Source organism: Crocuta crocuta, unplaced genomic scaffold (genome assembly GCF_008692635.1).
Source record: "Crocuta crocuta isolate KB4526 unplaced genomic scaffold, BGI_CrCroc_1.0 scaffold1070, whole genome shotgun sequence".
Lineage (NCBI taxonomy): Eukaryota > Metazoa > Chordata > Mammalia > Carnivora > Hyaenidae > Crocuta > Crocuta crocuta.
This window is the reverse complement of record NW_027531291.1, coordinates 243,946-271,091: the sequence shown is the minus strand read 5'-3', so window position 1 is coordinate 271,091 and position 27,146 is coordinate 243,946. Positions and strand designations below refer to the sequence as shown.

The following is a 27,146-nucleotide window of genomic DNA, read 5'->3' as shown; positions in this document are numbered from 1 at the left end:
TATTAGTACCTTTTTGGAGCAACTTATAGCATTGCATAGAGATATTAAAAAGATGGAATGGAAGCTAGAGAAAAAGGACTTTCTGTTGGAAGGGGAAAAATAAAAGTTTATATGTCAGAATCCATTATGACAAATGGGGCTTAAAAAAAAAATCTCACTATCCTTTATTATTCCAGAGAAGTAAGAAATAAGAAAAAGAAAAAAAATGACAATCAATATATATACTAATATATTCTTAACAAAAATTTTTATAGAAATGAATTTACCTCTTAAGTCAAATATGGCTACTAATCATTAAACAGAAAATGTTTAAGATTTTATAGTGAATTTCATGTCATGTGAGCAGTTTTCTTTTTCCTCCCAATTCCCTGTGTCATTTTTGGCTTTGTTTTAAAAATGTAAAGCTAAGACATACACTCTTAGACATACACATACACTCTCTCATTTAGTTTAGTGATAACTTTCTAAACTTGGCTTTGCCATATGCTAAGGATTTCTTCCAAGGGTTGCTGTGGATTTACTTATTTTTGTCTGTTTACCTGTTGAATCATCTTACTTTCACAAATAGACTGAGGAAAGGAACATGTTTCATTGTTACCCTTGTCTGGAATTTTTATTTTGTTTTAAATGTGCATCCTTTGAAGAGTAAATTTTCTGGGGTGCCTGGGTGGCTTAGTCTGTTTCAGTCTGTGACTCCCTCTCTCTCTGACCCTTCCCTGCTCACGCTGTCTCTCTCCTAGAAATAAATAAAACATTTAAAAAAATTAAAAAAAAAAAAGAATAAATTTTCCATTTTCTTTTAAGTTTTCCATTTTTGTAGAAATTCTATATCCTATAATAAACCTGGTTTGGAAGAGCAAAGCTCCCATGAGCCACTCACTTCCTTTCCCCATACATACTCATGACCCATTCTTGTAGCCACAAAAAGATGATCATAATGTGCATTTTGACTTTAGCCATATCTAAAGATTGTTGTTTTGTACTTTCTGGATTTCAGATCAGAAGATCAGAGGAACAGTATGCTTCTAAAGAGAAAAATGGAATTATATTTTTAAATTGTATTTGAATTATATTTCTAAATAGTCCTTATGTCACTCCCATTTTCTGGATTAACTTTATAATGGTGATTTAGGAAAGGCTGAGAAAAGGGAAATGGGGACAGAGCACAGATCAGAGGTTGCCAATGGCTAAGGGCAGGGAGGTGGATCTGACTATAACTGAGTGTAAGGGAACTTGTGGAGTGATGGAAATGCCTTGTGTTTGACTGATGGTGTGATTGACAGCTATATCTTTGTCAAAACCCATCAGAATGAACTTTAAAAGGGTGAGTTTCATTCTAGAGAACGTGTATTTCAATAAACTTGACTTTAAAAATAAGTGAACAAAGTTAATTCAATACGTAGGGTGGGAGAATGTCTACATTTTTTTGGTTATCATAATTAATAATTTTCATAGGCACCTAGTATCCAGATTGCAAAACTTGTGTGTACTCTCTTGGTCACTTTGCTCTTGTCAGAAATGTGATCCACTAAAATGTTGCCAGTAGCTCTATTTTAGAAACATATCACTAATGGGGCGCCTGGGTGGCTTAGTCAGTTAAGCGTCTGACTTTCGCTTGGGTCATGATCTCGCGGTTCGTGGGTTCGAGCCCCTCTCGGGCTCTGTGCTGACTGCCGGCTCAGAGCCTGGAGGCTGTTTCAGTCTGTGACTCCCTCTCTCTCTGACCCTCCCCTGTTCACGCTGTCTCTCTCTCTCTCCTAGAAATAAATAAAACATTAAAAAAAAAAAAATAGAAACATATCATTAGCTACTTCTTGTTGCAATATCAATACTCCTCTGATGTTTCATGAGTTTATAGTAGCTGGGTATTTTTTTTTTATTATTATTAATGAACCATCTTTAATCAATTATCTGAGAATGTTTGATGAAAACAGGACTTTCATTTGAATTCATCAGGAAAATCAAACCAATTTATAGCTTGTGCGTTTTAGGATTAAATGAGGAATGTGACCATTTTATAGAGCAGTGACCTGAATATATTAAGCAGCTGACTGTGGACCAATCTTAAGAGGTTTTCTCCTTTCAACTGAGAAACTGGCACGCAGAGTGTCCTTAGGCAAGTAACTTATTAAATGAAGTTATTCATGAAGAATCTAAATTATATTCCTCAAAATGGAGATAAAAAATACCAAGAAGAGAGTAAAGGGAACAAAGACCAACAGAAGTCTCATATACTTTGAGTATAAGTGCTATAAGAAGTGCTGTTTTATATATATATATATAGCACATATAAATGTGTGCCGTATATTATATAATACTATGAGAAATCATAGTGTTCAGTCCCTCGAGGGCTTTGACTGTTACAGTTTGCTGTGCAGTGAGTACAGGCTTGATCAATAAAATTCAGTTAAGTAAAATGCCTTGTATTTGGGAACTCTGATTATCTACAAAAAGATGTACATAGCCAGCAAGTTCATGTGAGAAAAAATGTGAAAAAGCTTTCAAGGATTGAGCCTGTTCATTGAAGAGTTAGTATAATAAATAGCACAACAGGTAATCTTGACTTTGTTAACAAGTCAAACATTAATATCGGTCTTATGCCTTTTCTTGTGTTGTAGATAAAAGCCATCATGGCGTTGGTTGCTGTTATCCTTTTGCTAGTGATTATCAGTAAGTATTTACTGGACTAGTAATTTTGTGGAAGGTATTATTTTAGAGTTCATTTTAGTTTCCCTTTTAACTTACTTTCAGTTGACCCGACTAATGTCAAGATTGAATAATGACTTCTGACCCAGTCAAGACCTCTTAACCTAGGATCTGTAGCTCTGAAAATGTTCGTAGATTGTGTGTAAAGTTTTGTTTTTGCATATGTACATTTTTATGGGAGAGAGTCTATATCTTTTATCAGAGTCTCAAAGAGAACTTCCTACACCCCACCAATATAGGGCTAGCCACTTGTTTGAGGCCAAATATGGCTACTCTTACACCATTTTCTATTACTAACTTTAAGTATGGAAGCTTGTATTTCATACTATGTTTGGAGGACAAAGCCAGATAAATTTTCACCATATGATAGTTTTTTGTTTTGTTGTTTATTTTGGATTTGAACTTGATTTCAGGCATTAAAACATAAGTCTTCTCCTTTCCTTTCTTCCTTAATATTCTTATTAAAGTCAGGTCATTTTTATTGTCTCTTTCTCCAAAGCCTCTTTACCTATGTTTACAGGGATTTTTATGAAGATTTGGAAAGTGTCTCAAAATAGCCATTTGAAAAATTCCACGGTGATACTCTTTTTAAACAGAAAAAGTTTGTTCCAAAGAAATATTGCTGATCCTCATTATTCATGGATTCTGTGTTTGGGAATTCACCCACTAGGTGACACTGATTTGTAAACCAGAAATCAGTATTGAGGTGCTTTCCCAGTTGCTGGCAGCTGTGTTGAGAGCAGAGAAAATTTGAGTCTCCTGATGTGCCCATTCCCAACTGATGTCCAGCAAGGCCGTGCTCTGTCTTTCTAGTTTCAGTGCTGATAAGATAAACTAGTGTCTTTCTAAGTCTGTTTAGTGCCACATTTCTCACATTTTTATGCATTTTGTTGGTGATTTCACTGTTCAAAGTGGCCCCCGACTGTAGTGCCGAAGTGGTGTCCAGCCTCAGGAAGGCTGTGATGTGCCGTATGGAACGTATATGTGCTAGGTAAGCTTCATTTGGGCATGAGTTCCAGTGCTCTTGGCCAGGAGCTTAATATTAATGACTCAACAGTATATATTAAAAGGTACAGAAAACACAAGGTTATATATTGATAGGTTAACAAAAATGTAACCAGAAGCTCACAAGAATTTAACCCTGCATTTTCCCTAGGAATGACGATTTAGTATTCACTGATTCAATGTTTGTGCTGACTTTATAGAACATAGCAACCAAGAATCGACCATATATTATTGATGGTGGATAATTTGGAAAATGTGGAATAAAATATAAGTAGTAAAATTCACTTGTAATCTTACTACACAAAGATAGCTACTGTTAATAACTATTTATATATACTTCGTCTTTTCCTATTAATATATTAAGCATGCTTTTCAAAAATTAATATCATATATACTCTCTAATGTATTTTATAAAGTGAGAAAATATTTATAATATTTAAAAAATATTTTAGCAGCTGTATACTATTGGTAATACTGCCATAATATGTTTGATCAAAATGCCAATGTCAGGGGCACCTGGCTGGCTCAGTCAGTAGAGCATGTGAGTCTTAGTCTCGTGGTTGTAAGTTTGAGCCCCATGGTGGGTGTGGAGATTACTTAAAATTACATTATAAAAAATGCCAAGGGCACTTGAGTGGCTCAGTCGGTTAAGTGTCCCACTCTTGATTTCATCTCAGGGTCAGGAGATAAAGCCCCACGTTGGGCTCCGTACTGAGCATCGAGCCTGCTTAAGATTATCTTTCCCCCTGTCTCTGCCCCTCTCCCTGCTCATGATCTTGCTCTCTATAAAAAAAAAAAAGTAAATTTTTAAAATTGCCAACATTAGTTTGTTTTATGATGTTTTGCTTATTTATTCCTATTGGTTATCTTTCATCTCAGATCATCTCAAGTCTCTTCCTCATTAGCTATTTCCAGAAGTGGATACAGTTACATTACATTTTTAACGTAGCATGTGAATCTGATTTTGATATGTTCCTTTTTCATTTTTTTCTTTTGCAGTTCTTATAGTCATGAAATACCGTACTTGATTTGGTGACAGAGATCTTCATTATACAAAATTTGGGACAACAATAGTAAAAGATTGCTGCATAATTTAAATGAAACTCATGTATATAACTTTCAAAACTTCTTTTTCAAGAAACTAAGAGGCAAGTATCACTTCAAATTGGAGCATTGAGAATGTCCATTTATCTTCTTCCCTTCTAACAAAATGTGGTTTTAAAAATTATGTTTAAGACAAAGATAGCCAGCCTCTATTTTGCCATATTCCAAGGATCTAATTTGAAACCAGATACTTGCCAGTTCATTGTTTGTTTTCGTAATTAAACAGTGATGACAGTACTACATACTGTTAGTAGATGGACCATTATCGCATCGACCTGGGGTCATGGTGGGGGTCTAGAAGCCAATGGAGAGCACCAGATCATTGTGCTAAAACACAAGCATCATCGTTCCATCAGTATTTGCAAGATTCTTCACATATTACAGTTGCTTTGCGAAAAATCTCCACGTTTATGAGCGTAACAAAAGTTAAATGTTGTAAATGTTGCTGCCTTCAGCTATAACTAAAACATTCCAGTAAACCTATTTTTGGCTGTATAAGGGAATGTGTAGTAATTTTTTGGCATTTGGATTATGGAACTGGAAAATTTAAACCATATGAAAAGCATAGTGTGGCACCATAAAACTGGAGATAATAAAATTATCGGAGAACATCACTGGAGCGCTTGAAAATGAACAGCATGATTCAGTCTGTTTCCAGTTAGCCTCCAATAAGGAGGGACCAGTCCTGATGTGAGTAAATGAAATCCACAGGTAACTTATTCCCTAATTTTGTTTTATTTAATAGCTTCCCTCTTTAACTTCAACTAGTCCTTCTGCCAGAAGTGCTAAAAGTAGCAAAGTCATCTGCTTAGAATTTGCTATTTTTGCATTCCCCGAACACCCCCTGAGAGATGCATGTCATGCCATCAAGTGTCAAATTAGCCACCAATAAGGATATAAAAAGCCAGGAGATATTCATCTGTCAGTAACCTAATAGCTAGAGTCACCATTAATCTAAGTCTGTTTTTACAGCAACAAACTGTATTGTTATCTTTAAAATGTGCCGACCTCCTGGTGTTGCTTAAACAAGTCAAAGTGAAAATACATAGTTCTCTAATGTGTTCAAGGAGGAAACTTTATAATAAAATGGGAGGTTCTACAGAAACTGATGCACGTGGATGTGTTGACTATATAAATGTAACTAAATTCGAGATAGGGTTAATAGAAGCAGTATTTAAATAGAAAAGAAAAATGATTCTGTATAGGTTTTATTTCTTTGGTCATTTTAATTCATAGAGTCTGTTTTTGTTTTAATTCTATAGGCTTAGTACTAAGAGGCAAAATGTTCTATTTAAATGGGAAGAAATATGAAGGGAGGAAGCATATTAGGAGATACTCAAGGGGATGCCTGGGTGGCTCAGTCAGTTAAGCATCTGACTCTTGATTTCAGCTCAGATCATGATCTTCCAGTCATGAGATAGAACCCCACATTGGGCTCTGCACTGAGAGCGTGGAGCATGCTTGGGATTCTCTCTTCTGTCCCTTTTTTGCCCACTGTCTCTCTTTTCTCACAAAATAAATTTTGAAACAATGAAAACAAAGAAGAGATACTCAAGACACCTGCAAGTTACAAAGATCTAAATATAATCACTAAATATTATAATCCAATAAGAATATTTAAAAAAAGGTCTTATATACTATAGGGTACTGTCACTCATCTCTCTTTGTAAATGTCAATGTAAATAACATAATAAATACTAAATCCTTTAATAGAGGATATCCAGGAAAATGAGCATTTTAGAATTTCAGGAGTTAATACAGTTCAGGAATGGAAATGTTTTAACAGAGTGGACCGAGTCCTAACATATGTATGTATGTCTTTTATTTGTAATGGGAACTAGATTCATCAGTGGTTAATTTTCCATTCTTAGTTGTAGAAATCTGGTTTCTATGTGATTATTTCTCTAAAAGAATCCATATTTCCAGTGTTTCTTTAAATAAAGTATGCCACTCTTAAATATAAAAAATAAAATTATGAGTATTTTAAAAAATTTTAGCCTTAAAGTATTTATATGATAATAGCGTATATATGTAATTCTCTTTGAATTTAAATATATTGCTGCCGAAAATACTGGTGTCAGTCTGTATACTAGTGGTGGCTTGGTTCAGTTTACCGTTTTGTCTTTCTCAGTCTTGATTAATCCTGAGACTCTTAAAATAGTTGGCATGTTTATGACTTTATTGTGGTAATCTTAGACACATGAGCCTTTTAAAAATCAAATATGTTGTTCAGATTGATGCCAGGCCTTCCTTCCTCCCCTTACTCATTCTTTTTCTCATTCAGCTCAGATCATCCTGCACTTGAAAAATGAAGTTTTACCACTATCACAACTATCATTATTTAACAGCAACGAAGATCAACAGAAAAATTCAAGTAGCTTTGTAAATACTAGTTGATACCCAGTGAAATCAGGTCACTTTTTTTATAATGCCTGAATCATACTCTTATGATTTATGTTTAATTACCAAAGCCTATTACCTTGTAGCAATTTCATGATTGTAATACTGACATAATCCCTATGATTATAACCCACTGTTACCAGTGGTCTTTGGCTTGTCTATACTGATAAAGCTCACTGGAAATTGCACTTAAGAGTTTATGAACTTGGGGATTCCTTGATTAAAAGAAAATTCAATATTGAAAATGGAACATTATCTAGAATGGAGGAAGAATAATTAGCATACATCAGATATAGAAATACATTGTGTCAGCTCTCCTGTGGGTCACTTATTACATTCTTACTGGACAATCACTCTGCATTAGAAAATAACTTCTACGTTTTTATAGAAAAAATTGACATCTTTCAGTTCTCTATAGCATATGGATTTCGTGAAAATGATTATACGTGTATAGATTAAGGAAGCCAGAATAAAAAGAAATTGAAATTTCTCATTGTCAATACACCCTTCAACATGGTCAGTGCCCACACTTACCTCTACGTCTATATGTATGGATGCTGCTTAGAAATTATGCACGAAATAAGGGCACCTGGGTGGCTCAGTCTGGTAAGCATCCAACTTCGGCTCAGGTCAGGATGTCACGATTCATGAGTTTGAGACCTGCGTCGGGCTCTGTGCTGACAGCCTGGAGCCTGCTTTGGATTCTGTGTCTTCATCTCTCTCTGCCTCTCCCCTACTCATGCTCTCTCAAAAATAAACTATTTTTTTTTAAATATGGAAGAAATAGTTTTTTCATGTTAAGGGATGCCATTAAAAGAGGTCCTTAATTGTATGGAGTAGAGTATCACTAGGTCAAGGATAACTAACTGCTCTTTGTTTTCACAGAGAGATGTGACTGAAAATTTTTCTGTGAGTGTGGAATAAGGGCATGAGTCAGTCCAAAAGCATGTATACGTTTGTTTTAGAATGCATCGTATGCTTATCTTTGTGCAGGAAATTGTCACAAAGCAGTGTAAAGAACGAGTTCTATGGAGCTGAGACATGCCTTTTCAGTCTATCCCCTGCTGTTTTCATGTTGTAGACAAATGGAAGCACACATCAGACTGGTGTAAGTCCTGGGCCGTCGTCTTTTTAAGTTTGATTCGGTCTTACTTTTTCTGAAAATCAAGCAGAATAAGGGATGGGGACACAAACTCTTTGATTCTGGTTCCTGTCTTATTTGAAGAAACTGCTTAGAACAAGGTAGTAGGAATGGAAAGGAAAGCATGACCGACCCAATTAAAGTAGATAAATGTAAGCTTGTGAAAGCACAGATAATACCATATTTCTGTGTCTCCATGGCACCCAGTACAATGCTGTGTACGTGGCAGTTTCTAGATCGTGTGCCTAGGAAGTCACACAAACACCAGTGTGCTAGTATGTGAGCATCAGCTTCCATAGTCCTCACTGCAGACAGGATATGATTCACATAATGGTGGCCTTTGGGCTTTACCAGGAAATACTAGTGCTCTTGATCTTAACTGGGTATAGAAAAAATCTAGTTTTATGGTATTCCACCAAGTTCTTTTCATTTGAAGAAGTCTTAGATGATTTCATTTCAAAGCTACAAAGTCAATTGCGTATCAGAGATGTTAGTAAAATGTTAAAAATCAAAGTAAAAGAAAATTCAACCACTTGATTTTTATGCTTTTGAGTATGTGTCACTGAAATTTCATACTCTTTTATGTAAACATTTTGATAAGTGCCTTTGGTGTTTTAAGATGTATGGGGGAGATGAGCAAATGTAAATGTCATGTGCCCTGGTCTGTAGCTTCTGAGTTCTTCACAACCATTCTCACCAGTGTTACAGAGTTTAGGACGTTGTGTTCCTATCAGATCTGTATTTATAGCCCCTCCATAGTAAACAATAAACTATTTCATAGAAAACAAAATTAAGCGCTTTGGCTTATTCAGTATGTGTTACTTGTTGCCTTACCTTCAAAGCCTCGCTTATTTAAAATAACATCTGGCTAGTCACCGTGATTTAACCTATCTCAGCTTTCCAGCAGAGTACCTGGAGGGGAAAATAATAGAAAAAGTACTCTGTCTCTAAAAAACCTGCCCAGTGCACAACCTATTGATGGAATCGGGAGGAATTTCTCCGTGTAAAATCACAGAGTCTCAGCTATGGGAAAAAACAAGTGGTGGAATGCTCACCATCCACCACAGTCATGTCTACTTGAAAGAGAGAACAGAAGATAGATTTTTCTTAGACCTAAATGTCCTGGTCGGAAACCCTGATGCATCCCTCAGCTGGCTGGTGTCTCTAAAAGTAGAGACAACCAGAGTAGTGTTCATTCTCTTCAACCTCCGTCCACCTACACACTAAATTTAGTCTTTTTAATATTCCAAAAATGGGAAAGGGTGATATTGGGGGCACATTGTGCCCTGAGCTCTGTAGTCTCCACAAGTAAAATGCTGCAGTTAGGAATGGAGCTGGGAAGCACTCTGGCAAGTGCATTCTGAAAACAACAGCATTAATATAATCCAGTCGATGTGTGAGGGAACCAGTCAGGAAGGTTGGGTCGGAGGACCTGAATCCAACAGTCACACTTGGTGAATGATTATCGAGTACTAGAAGGTATTATGGAGCGCGTGAACATCAGCCTGCCTATCAGCTGCTGATACAGGAAGGGCTCTGACTAGTAGCCAGCCGAGCACGGCCATGGGCAGTGCATTTACCCCATGTGTTGAGTGAGGTGGCTAGCTGTCATCTGAGAAGTCTTCCAAGATGCATGCAGGGTCTGCGAGAACACTGCGACAAGGGACAGGGACAGAGTGTCATCTTGGATCCTCCCCAGCAACATACAAATCTGTTGCTGGCTTCTTCCATCTTAAAAACCCCAACCAGCTCTTCTCCCCACCGTCCTGTCAGCTTCACACCTCATTCCTTTCTTCCACTTTCCAGCAACAGTCTTTCTTTAGAATGTGCCCATATTTGCTGTCTGGTTCTTCCCTCATTCTCTTCAACAGGACAGCTGAGCCTCAGCTTCCACATGCTACCAAACTTACTCTTGTCAGCCACCAAGACCTCTGCACTGCTGGGCCCAGCAACTGCACTACTAGGTATTTTTCCAAAGGATACAGGTATGCTGTTTCAGAGGAGCACATGCACCCTAAAGTTTACAGCAGCACTGCCGACAACAGCCAAAGTATGGAAAGAGCCCAAATATCTATCGACAGATGAATGGATAAAGAAGGGGTGTGTGTGTGTGTGTGTGTGTGTAATAGAATATTACTTGGCAATCAAAAAAGTATGAGGAGATAAAGATAGGCTCTGGTTCCAAGGTCATTCTCATTTCTTTGAATGCCATTATCCTCTTTCTGCATTGGAAGCAAGGTCTGGTTCTAATGGAAAGAGAGGCCTCTGGGACTATCAACACCCCTTTTCTTGTAGCTGTGCTGATACGGACACAAGCACAGAGTCCCACAAGCTAACAACGCCGCCCCCTCCACCCACCACCACCATGGGATTATTATGACATGCCTCAGGTACTCTCAGCTGCCCAAGAACAAGGGAAAGGGGAAAACAAATGGTTAACTGATAGAGCTCACAGTCATGCAGGACTTGAGTCTCCATCAGTTTATAAATGTCTTAGTAAATTGTAAGAAAAAGGCAACACTATCAACAGTCTAATCTCCAGAAACCAATAGACTCAGTTTCCTGGAGCCCTAATGTACCTTCTGCTCCATAGTGATATGGGGAACAAAGGCGAGAAGGAAATAGCAGATAAAATTAAATTTCTTTATAACCTGCCGCCCACTGACAAATAGTTGAGGCAAATACAGAGCATAACATTTCTCCAGGAACTCCCTACTGTCTTAATGTTAATGCCTTACTAGAGAAAAAACAACCTTAGCTTGACAGTAGCTATGCCCCCAGTATCTTAGGAGTCCTCTTTAGCATGTGAAAGTCCTTCCAGAGGCCTCCCCTTTGCCTTTACCTCCCCCAACTCCATAGTATAAACCAGTCACTCTTCACAACCCCAGTACAGCTCTTTCTACTCACAGGTCCCGTCCCCATGCTTTAATAAAATCACCTCTTTGCACCAAAGACATCTCAAGAATTCTTTCTTGGCCATCAGCTCTGGACCCCCACACTCCAAAACCCCATCAATGGGAGTTCAGGGAGACTCAAAGCAAGTGCAAGTATGCTGTGGAAGCCAGGTAGCAGTAGCAGTCATGAATGCTATATTGTATGCAAATATGTGGCAAGGTGCAGGATGCGAGCATGCCCACACATTCAAAGGTCTTTGAACTTGTGTTTGTAAGTGAAGTCCAAGGGGGGCTTTACATACAAATACAAGTTCAAAGATAATTACTAAGGATGTCTGGGCCTCCTGGGTAGCTCAGTCGGTTAAGCGTCCGACTTCAGCTCAGGTCATGATCTTGCAGTTCGTGGGTTCAAGCCCCGCGACGGTCTGTGCTGACAGCTAGCTCAGAGCCTAGAGACGGTTTTGGATTCTGTGTCTCCCTCTCTCTCTGACCCTCTCCTGCTCTCTCTCTCGCTCTCTCTCTCAGAAATTAAAACATTTAANTCAGAGCCTAGAGACGGTTTTGGATTCTGTGTCTCCCTCTCTCTCTGACCCTCTCCTCTCTCTCTCGCTCTCTCGCTCTCTCGCTCTCTCTCTCAGAAATTAAAACATTTTTAAAAATTTTAATTCAAAGATAATTAGTAAGGATTTCAAGACAGTGACAGAGCTTTTAATCAAGTGTAGTACCCTTCTAAGAGCACATAGTGTGATTGCACATGTCACGTGAGAAATAAGCCCACTGATTAGAGGAGTCAGAGAAGTAGGGGGATCCATACTTCCCACGTCTCTCAAAGAAGGGCTGAAGCCAAAGGACTTTGAACCCCAAGAGTCTGGGAGGAAAAGAGACTGAGTCTACCAGGGAGAAACCAGAAAATGGGCCACAGGTGGGTGACTGCCAACTGGGGGAGATAAAATGGGCTGCATAGGCATGGAGGGGAAGAATCCCCTTCTGCAGAGAGACAAAAGGAATAGAAAGAGTGGGTGGAGAAGCATAGGACTGTATCTGGACAAGAGAAAAAACCCTCCTACCAGGACAGAGAGGGATCCCATCTCTAACTGTAGGGCTTTCTTCGGACTGGGGCCAGCTGTCCTGTTTGTGCACCTGGGGAGGAGGGGAGCCACCTCCATGTTTGGTGGCAGGTGAGGGGTGCAGTCCGTAGCAGGAGAACCTGGTCCCCTCCCCTGAAGTGCTGCGGCACAGGACGAAACCAGCCAGGACTACCCATCGGGAGGCATGGAGAGGCACTTCCCCAATACTCAGGAGCAGGGAGCAGGAGTTTCAATCCCAAGCAAGCACCAGGGCATGGGAATGGGTGAAGGGAGACAGAAAGCCTTGTCTGCACTCATGGCACAGTGAGGGCGGCTCCAAGGAGTGATTTGGGACACCCTGTCCATGAAGAAGGGACTGGGGGGTTCACGATTTTTCTCCCCACCCCCACCAAGGCGGGGCCCCAGGGATGAGTCAGAGGGGCCCACAGTGGAGGTGGGACCCGCCTACAACAAACCACGCCCCTCCACACTGGGTAACTGTGTATCTACTCCAACGGGATAGATGCTGTGGAACCAGAGGGCCCCCTGCTCCAAACCAGCCCTGCACCATTGCCTGGATTAGTTCTAGGACAATTCTTGTTATTTAGATATATTCTCCCCTTTCTCCTTCTTGTCTCTTCCCTCCTCTAGGCTGGTTACTCTGGTTATTGGTTTGTTTAAACAGACATATTTAATCCATTCTCTTGATACATGTTCTGCACCACCTTCTTTACTTCCTCTTTTTCTGGAATAATCAAGCCATATAGTTTCTCTGTCTGGGTAACTTTATCTTCGTTTCATTTTCCCCACCTCCTTATTTTCTTTTCTCTCTGTCTGGACTAAGGCTTTTAGTCTCTGCCTAGTCAATATTTACTTTTTCTCCGCCTCTGTTATTGCTCTCTTTGTATATGCTCTTCCATCAGCACTGCCTCCACCCTGTTCTTTATCTGTAGCTGGTGTTTCTGGTTTTTTGCTTTTGGATTCTTTTTGGTTTTGTTTGTTTGTTTGCTGTTTGTTTGAGGGTTTGTGTGGTTTTTTTCCTGTTTGTTTGCTTTCCTTTTCAGGGAAAGAAATCAAAGCTCACCTGGTGGAGGGCCCAAAACAACACTACGAGTAGGAAAATAAAATAGCCAAAGTCACAACAACAGAGAGCAAGTAACACTCTCCAAAAAACACCTCCCAAACAGCCCGACCCTGGAGAGTGTATGAACCTCCTTTAATACAGCAGCACTCACAGGTGCAGAACACATAACAAGCTTTAAAACTTACAAGGGACAGAAAGCTAGCCAAAATGATGAAACAGAAGAATTCTCCTCAAAAGGAATTCCAGGAAGAAGTGACAGCTAAAGAATTGGTCAAAACAGATACCAGCAACATAACTGAACAAGAATTTAGAATAATAGTCATAAAATTAATCGCTGGGCTTGAAAAAAGCATGGAAGACAGCAGAGACTCCATTGCTGCAGAAGCCAAGGATCTTAAAAATAGGCATGATGAATTAAAAAATACTATAAATGAGATGCAAAATAAAAAGGAGGCAGCCACAGCATGGATTGGAGAGGCAGAGGGGAAGAATAGGTGGATTTGAAGACACAATTATGGAGGAAGAGGAAGCTGAGAAAAAGAGATTTAAAATCCAGGATCACAAGGGGAGAATTACAGAACTAAGTGATGCAATCAGATGGAACAAGCTCCATATCATAGGGATTCCATAAGAAGAAGAAGAGAGAGAGAGGGACTGAAGGTGTACTTGAACAAATTATAGCTGAGAACTTCCCCAGTCTGGGGAAGGAAACACATTGAAATCCAAGAGGCACAGAGAACTCCCCTCAGACAAAATTTGAAGCAATCTTCTGCACGACATATCATAGTGAAACTGGTAAAATACAAGGATAAAGAGAGAGTTCTGAAAGCAGCTAGGGATAAACGGGACATAACATAGAAAGGTAGACACATAAGAGTAGCAGCAGACCTATCTACTGAAATTTGGCAGGTCAGAAAGGAATGCCAGGAATTCTTCAATGGAAGAGGAGACATATGCAGACAAGAATCCTTTATCCAGCAAGCCTGTCATTCAGAATAGGAGAGATAAAGGTTTTCCCAAACAAACAAAAATTGAAGGAATTCATCACCACTAAACCAGCCCTACAAGAGATCCTAAGGGGGCCTCTGTGAGTAAAATGTTGCAAGAACCACAAAGTACCACAGACATCACTACAAGCATGAAACCTACAGATAACACTCTAAACCCATATCTTTCAATAATAACATTGAATGTAAACGGACTAAATACTCCAATCAAAAGATATAGGGTATCAGAATGGATTGAAAAAGAAGATTCATCTATTTGCTGTCCACAAGAGACTCATTTTAGACCTGAGGACACTTTCAGATTGAAAGTGAGGGGATGGAGGACTATCTATCATGCTACTGGAAGTCAAAAGAAAGCTGGAGTAGCCATACTTATATCAGACGAACTAGACTTTAAATTAAAGGCTGTAATAAGAGATGAAGAAGGGCATTATATAATAATTACAGGGTCCATCCATCAGGAAAAGATAACAATTATAAATGTCTATGCACTGACTATGGGAGTACCCAAATATATAAAACAATCACAAACATAATAATCAGTCTTATTGATCAGAATGTGCTAATTGCAGGAGACTTTAATACTCCACTTACAATAATGGACAGATCATCTAGACAGAGGATCAGTAAAGAAACAATGGACCTGAATGATATATTGGACCCAATGGATTTGACTGATGTATTTAGAACTCTACATCCCGAAGCTATGGAATTCACTTTCTTCTCGAGTGCACATGGTACGTTTTCCAAGACAGATCACATACTGGGTCACAAAACAGCCCTCAATAAATATAAAAGAATTTAGGTCATACCGTACACACTTTCAGATCACAATGCTATGAAACTTGAAATCAATCATGGGAAAAAGTCTGGAAAACCTCCAAAAACATGGGGGTTAAATAACACCCTTAACACCCTACTAAAGAATGAATGGGCCAATCAGGCAATTAGAGAAGAAATTAAAAATTATATTTTAAAAATTTTTTTAATGTTTTAGATGTGTGAGAGAAAGAAAGTGTTTTAGAAAATGTGAGAGAAAGACAGCATGAGCAGGGGAGGGTCAGAAAGAGGGAAACACAGAATCTGAAACAGTCTCCAGGCTCTAAGCTAGCTGTTGGCACAGAGTTGGACACGGGGCTCGAACCCACGAACCATGAGTTCATGACCTGAGCCGAAGTTGGACGCTTAACCGACTGAGCCACCCAGGCGCCCCTGGATAGAGAATTCTTGGCTGCATATTTCTTCTGTTCATCACATTGAAGATATCCTACCATTCCTTTGTGGCCTCCCAAGTTTTAGTAGATAGGTCTGTCACCACTCTGATAGGTTTCCCTTTGTATGTTAGGGCCCTTTTCTCCCTAGCTGCTTTCAGAATTCTCTTTGTTCTTATATTTGTCAGTTTCACGATGATATGTCATGCAGAAGATCAATTCATGTTACATCTGAGGGGAGTTCTCTGTGCCTCTTGAATTTCAATGTCTGTTTCCTTCCCCAGATTGGGGAAATTCTCAGCTATAATTTGTTCAAGTACGCTTTCAGCTCCTTTTTCTTTCTCTTCTTTTTCTGGAATTCCTATGATACGGATATTGTTCCATTTGATTGCCTCACTCAGTTCTCGAATTCTCCTTTCATGCTCCTGGATCAATTTACCTCTTTTTCTCAGCTTCCTCTTTTTCCATAATTGTGTCTTCTAATTCACCTATTCTCCTCTCTGCTTCTTCAGTCCTTGCAGTCTCAGCCTCCATTTTATTATGCACCTCATGTATAGCATTTTTTAATTCATCACAATTTATTTAAGGTCCTATAATCTTTGTAGCAATAGCTTCTCTGGTGTCTTCCATGACTTTTTCAAGGCCAGAGATTAGTTTTATGACTATTCTAAATTCTTGGTCAGTTATGTTGCTTATATCTGTTTTGAGCAATTCTTTAGCTGTCTCCCTGGAATTTCTTTAGAAGAGAGTTTTCTGTTTTGTTATTTTGGCTAGCTTTCTGTCTCTTATAAGTTTTAAAAGCTTGTTATGCTCTCTCCACCTGTGAGTTCTACTATATGAAAAGAGGCAGACTGTCCACAGCCTGCTCATTCAAGAAGTATTCTTTAAACAGCATCCCTTAGTCCTTCTTGTTGTGCCTTTGGTTATTTTATTTCCCTACTCGTAGTGGTATTTGGGACTCTCCATCATGTGTACTTTGGCTTGTTTCTTGAGGTATCCCTGAAAAGGAAAACAGACAGACAAACACACAGGGAACAAAAGCACGCAAATGCACAGACAAATCAAACAAACAAGCAAACTGAAAGGGAAAAAACATACAAAAACAACAAAAGACAAAGGACAGTCTAAAAGCATAAAACCAGAAATCCCAGCTACAAATAAAGAGCAGGGTGGAGGCAGTGCTGATGTAAGAGCATATATAAAGAGAGAAATTACAGGGGTGAGGAGAAAGCTAAAGTGAACATTGACCAGGCAGAGAGACTAAAAGGCTTAATTCAGAAAGAGAAAGAGGAGAAGATGGTAAGAGATGAGGAGAAGGAAACGAAGATAATGTTACCCAAAGAAACTATATAGTCTGATTATTCCAGAGAGAGAGAGAGAGAGAGAAAGGAAGGTAACAATGGAGGTGTAGAATATGCATCAAGGGAATGGATTAAATGTGACTGTTTAAGTAAACCAATGCCCAGAGTGTCCAGTCCATCAGAGGAAAGAGATAAGAATGAGATAAGGGAAAATATATCTGAATAGCAAGAATTGATCTACAGTTAATCATGGCAATGCATCAATGTTGGTTGAACGTGCTTCCTGGAAAGAAAAGCCTTGGTGTCACGACCCTCTGTGTGAGAATCCTGCTACATCACTTGGGGGCTTGAGTCAGGGATTCAGAGACAGTGCATTTCCACCTCCTTTGCACAGGGATATGAACCTCAGGGCACCGGAAGCGGTTGGCACACCTGACCTCAGGACCTCTTGATGTGCAGGAGACAGATCCTCCCAACGAGCTGGGCAAGGACCCCATGTGCGCTAACGGAACCAGTGAGGCCCAGGAACCAGCTTATGAAGCTGCAGCTCTAAGGCGCGGCAGGATGGAGTCACTGTGTGACTCTCTATGGGGATTTGTCTCTCCTTCATTTCCTGGTCAATGACTATGATAATTAGAGCTAACTGTCTCTGATTATTCTCCCTCAGAAATGGGATGACTTTAAGGAATAATCCCAAGAACCTGCCAAAACTGCTTTGTTTCAGGGAAATACCCTGTCTTCTCCAGACTGACATGGACTGCCTAATTCCACTGGTGGAAAACAAAACAAAACAAGAGAAACCTGGAGTCTGCTCCTCTGTCTGAGCTGACAAGATTTAAAACTGGGAATTCTCTTCCTCTGCCTTCTGCTAGCACCTCTCCTCTTCTGCCTTCCCTTTCTTGCCCCCCTCCTTTTCTGCACCCCCTGGGGTGTGGCCTGTATAACTGGCCCCTCAAGGCCTCAGGCACCAACAGCTCCTCCTCCCACCCTAGATGTGCAGGACTGAAGACCACCAACACCAGATTTCCCCACCAATGTTCCAGGTAAAAATTAACCACGGGGAACAAATTGTCTTATGTGGACCCAAGAAGTATTCAGTGTTTAAGCTAATTTAAGTTGGTTGGTTTGAGATAGACAATGTTTATCAACATTAAAAAGAAAAACAGAAACAAACTTTTATTCTACCTAGAGTTGCTGAAGGTCAAATAAGCTCATGTTATCTCTGTTCCAATTTAACAAAAGGATGACTTAAAGTGATGGCTAATTTTGTCTGTCTCATAGTTTTCATGGGTAATGGTTAAGATATCTTTCAAAGTCCTTGGTAACCCAAAGCTTTTTGTTTGCACTATAAATTGAGATTAAATTCACTGGCTGTCTAACAAGATAAGAAGCTAAAGCACTAATTACTAGATGTAGGTCTGTGCTTTTGACTTGTTGCAAAAAAACTAAGGATATTTGGAACTGTTGAAAAACATGCTTTGTGTTTAATAGATTCATAAGTTTGCCATCTAAAAAAAATCTGATATAACAGAGTTCACAATTGGTTACTACTTAGTTTTCACTGGAGACTAAGGTTTCTAGGAGNGTAAAAGAAAGTGATTTTTATCCTAAGTGAGACTGGTTATTTGGAGAAAAATGGCTTGGGACAAAATCTAAATGCAAAAGAAAAGTAGAAGGTTCGTGAAGGATAATCTTTAAAAAGAAATTTTATGTGTGGTCAGGACAGACTAAGGTTAAAATAAATGGATTTTAAAAGTATACAGGGTTAAGATTAAAATTCCTCCTCCTTTGATCCAAAGGCTGGGGATATGATGGCAATACCCTTAGTGCCAGCCTCCAAATCCTCCACATTTGTGCTGTTCCTGTTTAGCAGAGGAATGGATGCCTGCCTCTGCCATGTGAAGGATGGATGATAGATGAAGGGCTTTTACTAAGATACATGGGAGCCATTTTACTAAGCTTAGCCCATGGTATGCCACAAATGGATATCCATATGGCTGAAACATATTTATGTGGGCATTGTTGAAAAAGGCAGGGAAAATACCTTAACTTTGCCCCTTAAGCCCCCTTTCTCAATGGCCAACGATCAATATGTAAGTTTCTGTTGGGCCAAAATAAAATTAGTGCATCCTAAGACAACCAAGAAACTCTTGCTTGGTCACAGTCCATACCCCCAGGGTCCTACAGGTGGAACAGAGCGGTTAAAACAAAACAAACAAAAAACAAACAAACAAAAAAAATCTTTACATTACAAGGTTTAAGACAGATAAAAGGAGATTTAGGTAAATTTTCTAATTGGATAAATATATAAAGGCTTTTCAGAATATTACATACGTTTTTGAGTTGGCCTGGAAAGATACAATGCTTTTGTTAAATCAGACTCTTAATGAGACAGCTGTTTTGGAGGGGAAAAAAATTAAAGAAATCTAAGATTTGACCCTTAAATTATGCTAAATTAGCCACTATTTTACAAGCACAAAATGAAAGCCTGATGGCCTTCCAGAAGAGTTTGGGGGAGGCTTTCATTAAATATATGGCTATCCCCCTGACACCCCTAAGGATGAGATAATTTTAAAAGACAAATTTGTCACTCCATCAGCCCTAGATTCAGAGAACGTGCAAAAAAAAAAAATGGCTGTTGGCCTTGAAGGGCCCCTGGAGGAGCTCTTTCGAGCTGCTGGTTCGGTATATTACAAACAAAACAGAAAAGGAAACTTAAAACAAAAATCTAGGCCTTAGTTGTGGCTTTACTATGTCAGACCAGACTTCCCGAGGTCCTGGCATTTATATGGCCATTCAGAGCACTAAAATGAGAACGTCCTCAGAGGGGACAACCAAAATGAAAACCCCATAAGCCAAGCAGAGCAATCACTGGAGATCTGAATGCCCTTGGGGACCTCTTTCTGTGAGGGCTCAGATAACCAATGTCCCTGGGAGGGACTAACTGGGGCCTGAGGCTCTTCACGGTGGCTCCCCTAAACCAACTATCTAGCAGAAACCCAGAACCTCGAGTAACTCTAAATATAAAAAGAAAACTGGTTGATTTCCTTCTTAACACCAGAGCTCCCTTTTATGTCCTCCTTTCTACTCCAGGCCAACCATCCAAACGCAGCATGATGATTAAAGGCATCTCTGGAAAACTTCTAACTAAATTTTTCTCTCGGCCCCTGAGATGTATATGGGGAAACCTAAATTTTTTTCTCAATCTTTCCTGATAATGCCAGAGAGCCTTACTCCCTTGCTAGAAAGGGACATACATTGTAACTAAATTAGACACTATGGTGCTCCTAACTGAGGACAGATAAACAATTATGTGACTTTTTGAAAATTACTGGGTATTACTGGCTATAGATGCCAGGGTTCAGGAAAGTAGTTTGCTGCTTTGTCAATTATCAAAGGAGACTCAATCCCACTTACTCCTCCTCAAAATTAAATCAATAAATAAACTGGGGTCTGACTTCTAGACACTGTCTCCAGCCCTTGGAATGGTTAAAAACAGAGAAGGGCAATTACTATTACCAAGCTCACAGAGCTAAAAGATGATTAAAACACAGCATCAGGCCTTTCATTTAGGGAGGGACAAAATTTATCAAATGGCCCAAAGGATGTTTACTTTAAAAAAAATTGTCAAGGACAGTTCTGCAAGTAGTATCAGGCTGTGAAGAATTCAGCCACAAACTTGCTCTCCCAGACAATCAAGGAACTGGGGGCTATTCAGGAAAGACTAACAATTAGGTTTCACTCATATGCCAAGGTTAAAAAAAAAAAAAAAGCCAACATCTCTTTGTAAGGGTTAATACTTTTACTAATTGGGTAAAGGCCTTACCCCACAAGACAGAAGGGGCACAAAAACTAATAAAAATTCTGCTTTATGAAATAATACCATATTTGGTTTATCTAAAAATTTACAAATTAATAATAGTAAATGGCTGCCTGGACTCTTTCTCTAGTAGAACTCCTCGCTCTTGAAAAATTTTTACACATCAAAATAAAGCATACTGTCTGCTTATATTCAACAAAACTCTAAATAACACCTCACAAACATTAGATGCTTAAAAAATTTTTTTTATTAAGTTAGGGCCAAGCTCTTGGAAATAAGAGCCACCATTGATCACTTAGCGCTCCTGCTTCTCCAGCACCTTGGTTATGAGAGATTCCCTGATATATGCCTTATATAAAGTTATGGTCTCTCCTAGATTATTTGACAGGTTTGGAAACTGTAGACATTATCTGAAGATGCCACCGTGTTGGTCAATATAATCTTTACTTTGTGTTTTTCTCTTTGTGTCTGCTAATGTTTATGCTGCCTCATGCCTGCCAGCCTTCCTGTAAAACCATACTGAGGGCCACTGGACCGACCCCTGGGTAGACTCTAACTGCTGTGCCCCTACGCCGTCCCTTCTCAGCTTGAAGAAGACAGAACGGTCATTGCTCATCGTCCCTGCTCCCCAACAGCAGTCACAGGCCCTATTCCAGGGGAGAAATAAATAGGGAAAGGGGTAACATCAGGCAGGGAGCGATTAAGGAACATTCAAAGAGGCAGACTGCAGCTGCAGGTGGGAGGCTAAAAAAGCAGATGGGTTCTCCTTTATAAAATTCTTCATGGGTGCCCTCCCCCCCATATCAGGGGCAAAAGGGGGGAACCTAATGAGATAGACAGTCTACCCCTAAAACAACAGATGTGGGCCCTTGGCTTTACCCTAACCACATTTCGCCACTGGGTCAGAGAACGATTACCTGTAAATCTGACCACAGACGCTTATCCCTTTAAACCGGGAGATGCAATATGGAGAAAGGAGTGAAATGTCCAAGCCCTAAAACCCTTCTGGAGGGGCCCATTTACTGTCATTTTGTCCACCCCTATTGCAGGAAAGGTAGCTGAAGTGGGTCTCTGGACTCACTACAGCGGAGTGAAGCCGGCATCTCCAAACTGGGAGTGCTTTCCTGATCCATCAATGCCGTGCAGGATGACCATATGGAAGCAGTAATCTGCAACTTCAGAGGCTCCAGGAGACTGCAACCCTGCTTGAGTCATTCTGGAAGCTGACTGGTCTACACACGGCAGAAGCTTGAGGAATCGACAGTCTGGTGAAACAAAAGACTGCCCTTATTTTTATATTTTTCTTTACTATGATGCACTGTCACACCTTGTTTCTCACTATTATTGTGATTCTTGCTCTACTCTTTGCCATAGCATTGGCCGAGGACACCTGGCTCGATATCTGGTGAGAGGTTAGTGTTAACACTCATCTTCCCTTTATGGATAGCATACATCATTGGTACCAACATGGGGAAACAATGGTAAGAGACTAGAAAATTAGATCCCCACAAACCTGATAGTAAAAGAAAATACCCTACTCCTACTACCAGGGTTTGGCTTCTCAGAAGCTCAATTATTGGGAAAAACTGTCTTGCCTAACAGGGAAGAAGTTCACGATTGTCTCTGTTAAAAACTTAACATGCCTAGGCCAAAGATTTTATAACTCAACTGCCCAGAAAACCCGATGGTGGGGGACTACAGATCATCTGGAGCCAGAGCCTCACCCCTTGTCTAACTTCTCTCATCTCCGAGAGGCCTGAGACAATGTCAACACAGCCATCAAATGGCAGGTCCCAGGTGGACTGTACTAAGGATGTGGAAGGACAGCCTATATAGTACTCCCCTCAGTCTGGTCATGGCCCTATGTGCTGGAAACCATCCGTCCATCTTACTTACTGCTCCTATTTGCCAGAGGGAGTCCAATATATGGGGACAGGGAGACTCAAAAAAGCAGCATGCCTTACAAATTAACAATTAAAAAGATAATAAATGGCCTTCCGAGTGTATAATCCAATATTATGGTCCTGCCACCTAGACAGAGGATGGGTATTGGGGCTACTACACTCCCATTTATGTGCTAAACCGCATAATCAGACTACAAGCAGTTGTAAAAATTATAACCAATGAAACTGCCAGAGCTCTTAACTTACTAACCAAGCAACAAACCAAAATGTACAATGCCATCTATCAACATTGCTTGGCCTTAGATTACAAGCTTGCTTCTGAGAGAGGTGTTTGTAAAAATTTTAACCTGAGCAACTATTGCCTACAGAGAAAGGATGAGGAAAAAGTCCTAGAGAAGATCACAGATCAAATAAAAAAGGTTGCTCATGTCCCAGTCCAGACTGGAAATGGTTGGAACCCTGGGTAGTTATTTGAAGGATAGTTTTCAACTCTAGTGGCCATTTGCCAGAGAGAAGGAAGTATGTCAGTAATTTCAAATAAGCAGTTATACTCACATCTACCCATGGTCTGGTATCAGCGTGGCCCAGAGAGCAAGATCCTACCTATTGCCGCCCGAGGGTCCCTCTTGCTCTCTGGGATTGGTGCAAAGCCAACATTAAATCACCTCTATTAGAATGTTCTGGGCACGCCGGGGTGGCTCAGTCAGTTGAGCATCCGACTCTTGATTTTAGCTCAGGTCATAATCCCAAGGTCGTGGCATCAAGCCTGGCATTGGGGTCCACACTGAGCATGGAGCCTGCTTAAGATTCTCTCTCTCTCTCTCTCTCTCTCTCTCTCTCTCTCTGTCTTCCTTCCGCCCCTCTCTCCCACTCACAAGTGCTCTCTCTCTCAAAATAAAAAAATAATAATAAGCAAGCAAACAAATAAATAAGAGCATTGTGAATAGCTGTACTTCAGTGCGGAAGACTGGTCCATGTGCAGCTCTACAGTAACCTCTTGAACTCTGGTGCCTTCAGAGGAAAAGAGAGAAGAAGAACGAGGAGTGTGAGGAGGAACCTTGCTATCTGCCATCTCTCAGGAGCTATGGGTTTCTCTGCATTGAGCTATAAACACCCAAGCTCATGAAGAGAAGCTGTGGCAGAAAGAGCCATGGGTCTCGGGGAAGAAAGACCTGGTCTCACAATTGAAGATAAACTCAAGTTATTCCAGACTCACTTACCTAATGAGCCCAACTCACCTGCTTATGTATTCTGAGTCTCCTATTGGCCTCAGACGATCCTTGCTACTAGTCACTGCAGTTAAAAAAAGGTGCACACAATTAGCATTTATTCAGTGCCTTCTATCCAGTAAATTTAAAAAAATCTGTATGCAGAATAGGTGTGGATTCTGAGAAATCTAAATGTAATATGAAAAAGTTAAAGGTTTACTTTATCAGTGATTAGCATAACATCTACCTTCTCTCATCTGTCCTGGAAATAAATCCTGCTTGTCTGATGGATATGCATTTTCTCATAGAAACAAGTCAGTAGGAACTGGGACCATAAAAAGCCCCATGTAAAGGAATTAAGCCTTAGAGATAATTGTAACAAGAAAAGCCACTATTTTGATTAAAAAAAAAAAAAACACCTCATCAAATCTTTTGCCTCTCAACCGATCGTGTCCTCTCTTACCTCCTTTCCTATTCACAGGCTCTGAGCCAGTGCACTGTGAGAGCTGAGTGCAGCTGATTCGGCCCATTTCCAAGCGTGGAAAGCATACCGTGTCCTTTCTTCACCATCTTCTCTCTCCCCTCCCCCCTCCTTCCTCCTTCTCCCCACCCTCCTTCCCTCGCTTCTTCTTTGGAGCCATCATCATCACTAATATGTTTAAGTAGCAAAGCAGAGCCAGGCCCAGCCCAGGTGCTTTATTATTTTTTTTTAAGTTTATTTATTTTGAGAGAGAGAGAGAGAGCAGGAGAATCCCAAGCAGGCTCCATGCTATTAGCACAGAGCCCTACTCGGGGCTGAAACTCATGAACCTCAAGATCATGACCTGAGATGAAATCAAAGTCAGGTGCTTAACTGACTGTGCCCCCCCCCCAGGTGCCCTAGCCCAGGTGCTTTATATGCATCATCTTAACACCAGTTAGTTTGTCAAACTCTATTATTGAGGATATTGACATGGAAATGTTGGGGCTCAGAGACGACAGTCAAGAAAGAATTCTTGAGTCATCTTTGGTGCAAAAATGTGGTTTAATTAAAGCATGGGGACGGGATTCTTGGGCAGAAATAGCTGTCTTGGGGTTGTGAGGAGTCGGGAGAGGTAAAGTCCAGGGGAAGTTTCCAGTGAGATTTTCATATTGCTAAAGGAGACTCCCTGGATTCTGGAGGCCTTGCTATTGTCAGGCTACGGTTGTTTTTCCCTCTGGCAAAACATTAAGATTGGGAGTTCCTGGACAAATGTCCTACTCTGCTGACCACAAGTATTTGTCAATGGGCTGCAGATTATAAGGAAATTTAATATCTACATTTCTTTGTGCCTTTACTTCCCATATCAGACATCAACTGAGCAAATAAGCTTACCTTATTTCTATTTTAATTAGAAGGTGAATCTTAAGCGGTTATCTTAACACAATTAAACTAACCAGTGCCTCCCAGCTGGGAGCAATTTGGGTGACCTCCCTCGAAACATCTGTCAATATCTGGACACATTTTTGATTGTCATAGCTTGCTGCTGGTATCTAGTTGGGAAAGGTCAGGGATGCTGCTAAATGTTTTAAATACCAAGCCAGCCCCCCTGCTTCAGAGTTACCAGGGTCACCATGCCAAGAGTGCTGAGGTTGATAAACCCTGAGATCAGTTAAGACTTTATAGGGTTTGGAAACCATGCACCATTAAGAAAAACTTAGGAGACCACTGACATTTTTAAATCAAATTATACAATTTCTAAAAATCATCAATTTCCACACCTTGCTGCAACACCATAACTGTTTCAAAGTATTTTTAAAATAAGTAAGAGTTCTTTATATTCCATAAGGTGAAGACCAAAAAGGACACCTTTTTAGCATTGTCTAAAATATAATTTTCTTAAGAAGAAAATGTTACTAGCTCAGTAGACAATGGTGGCTGCTTCTTTTCTCTTTCTCCTTCTCCTTCTCCTCCTTCTCCTCTTCTGTTTTTTTAGTAACTTCTATACTAAATGTAGGACTCAAACACACGACCCTGCAATCAAGAGTCGCATGTTCTTCTGACTGACCCAGCCAGGTGTTCTGAACAATGGCTTCTTTTATAAGAAAATTGGACGAAAAAAAGGGGGGCACCTGGGTGATTCAGTCCGTTAAGTCTCTGACTCTTGATTTTAGCTCAGGTCATGATCTCAGTTCGTGATTTAGAGCCCCGTGTCAGGCTCTGTCTTATCAGCTTGGGATTCTGTCTCACCCTCTCTCTTACCCTTCCCTGTTTGCTCTCTCTCTCTCTCAAAATAAACTTAAAAAAAAAGAAAAGAAAATTGGAGAACTATCGTAGTTTTGCAACTTTTTCCCTTTGAACTTCAATCTTGCTGGTAAGCACTAAACTGAACCTGTTTACATTCTATTAAGGTAAAACTCATTTCTCGTCATACTTTTTGTCAGTGGAGGGGCTCCTTCAGCATAGCAAAGGCGGATTTAAAAGAAAAGTTTTAAATACTCTATTTCAAACAAGTGTGAGCCAACCATTCTCTTCATTTTCTTTTATTTCTAGTGTTTAACCTCATATTCTTCTATCTATTCAATGGAGCATTTTTCTTATTCTGTATCTTACGTAGTGTTCGTTTTTTCCCTGGTTTTCTAAAAAAGCTTATATCTTTCCCCAAAAGCTTATATGATCCTGCTTTCCCAAAAAATTTACACTGTCTTCTAAAACTTGTCTCTATACATGCAGTTTGATTCCCACTTGTTGATGCCTTTCACACTTGAACTTTCTTCAGGTCTTTCTAAAGCAGCCCGGTCCTACAGTCAGCTCTGGGCTTAGCCAAGTTGGCTTCCTATTTATGATATGTGCCTAAAGTTGCCGGGACAAGTACTAGTGCCAGGAACAAAATCCAGGCATTTTGAACCTCATCATTTCTTGTAACATCCATATTCCTTTTATTTAACCACTCCTCCTCCTCTCCCTTCACCCTGATTTCCAAACTAAATCAGCTTTCAAGGACTTCTAGAGCCACAAAGTCTTGTTTATCCTAAAAACTTGGCCATTGGGTTTTGGATTTTGAACAGTATGCCCTACTTAAGGGGGAAGGTTAGGAGAAGAGAAAATAGCCTTCCCAGAAGTATGCACTAAAATATTTACCAATCTACTTTCACCATTTGGAATTATTTCTCCCTTCCTTATTTTATTACAAGAGTGGTTGCAGGCCACTGTGGCTTGATGACTTCCCAAAGCAGCCCGGTCCTGTATTTTAAACAGATTGTCTCTTGCTAAAGGGCCCTCATCATCTATCTGGCTCAGCATCTCTTGCCTTTGTCCATTCACCAGTAGTTTAT

At 40.0% G+C, this 27,146-nt stretch overlaps 1 protein-coding gene across 4 annotated transcripts in view; it reads left to right on the top strand.

The window, feature by feature from the left end:
- Positions 1–9,146, top strand: part of VAMP4 (vesicle associated membrane protein 4) — a 48,381-nt gene extending 39,235 nt beyond the window's left edge. For 2 of the 4 annotated variants that reach the window (XM_077771494.1, XM_077771493.1), the window contains exons 7-9: positions 2,619–2,670; positions 3,619–3,697; positions 4,711–9,146. In XM_077771494.1, coding sequence (XP_077627620.1) covers positions 2,619–2,670; positions 3,619–3,697; positions 4,711–4,747 — 168 coding nt within the window. In that variant the 3' untranslated portion in view covers positions 4,748–9,146. The remainder of the gene's footprint in view (positions 1–2,618; positions 2,671–3,618; positions 3,698–4,710) is intronic. The other 2 variants (XR_013336936.1, XM_077771495.1) reach the window with 2 other exon arrangements.
- Positions 9,147–27,146: the final 18,000 nt, after the last annotated feature.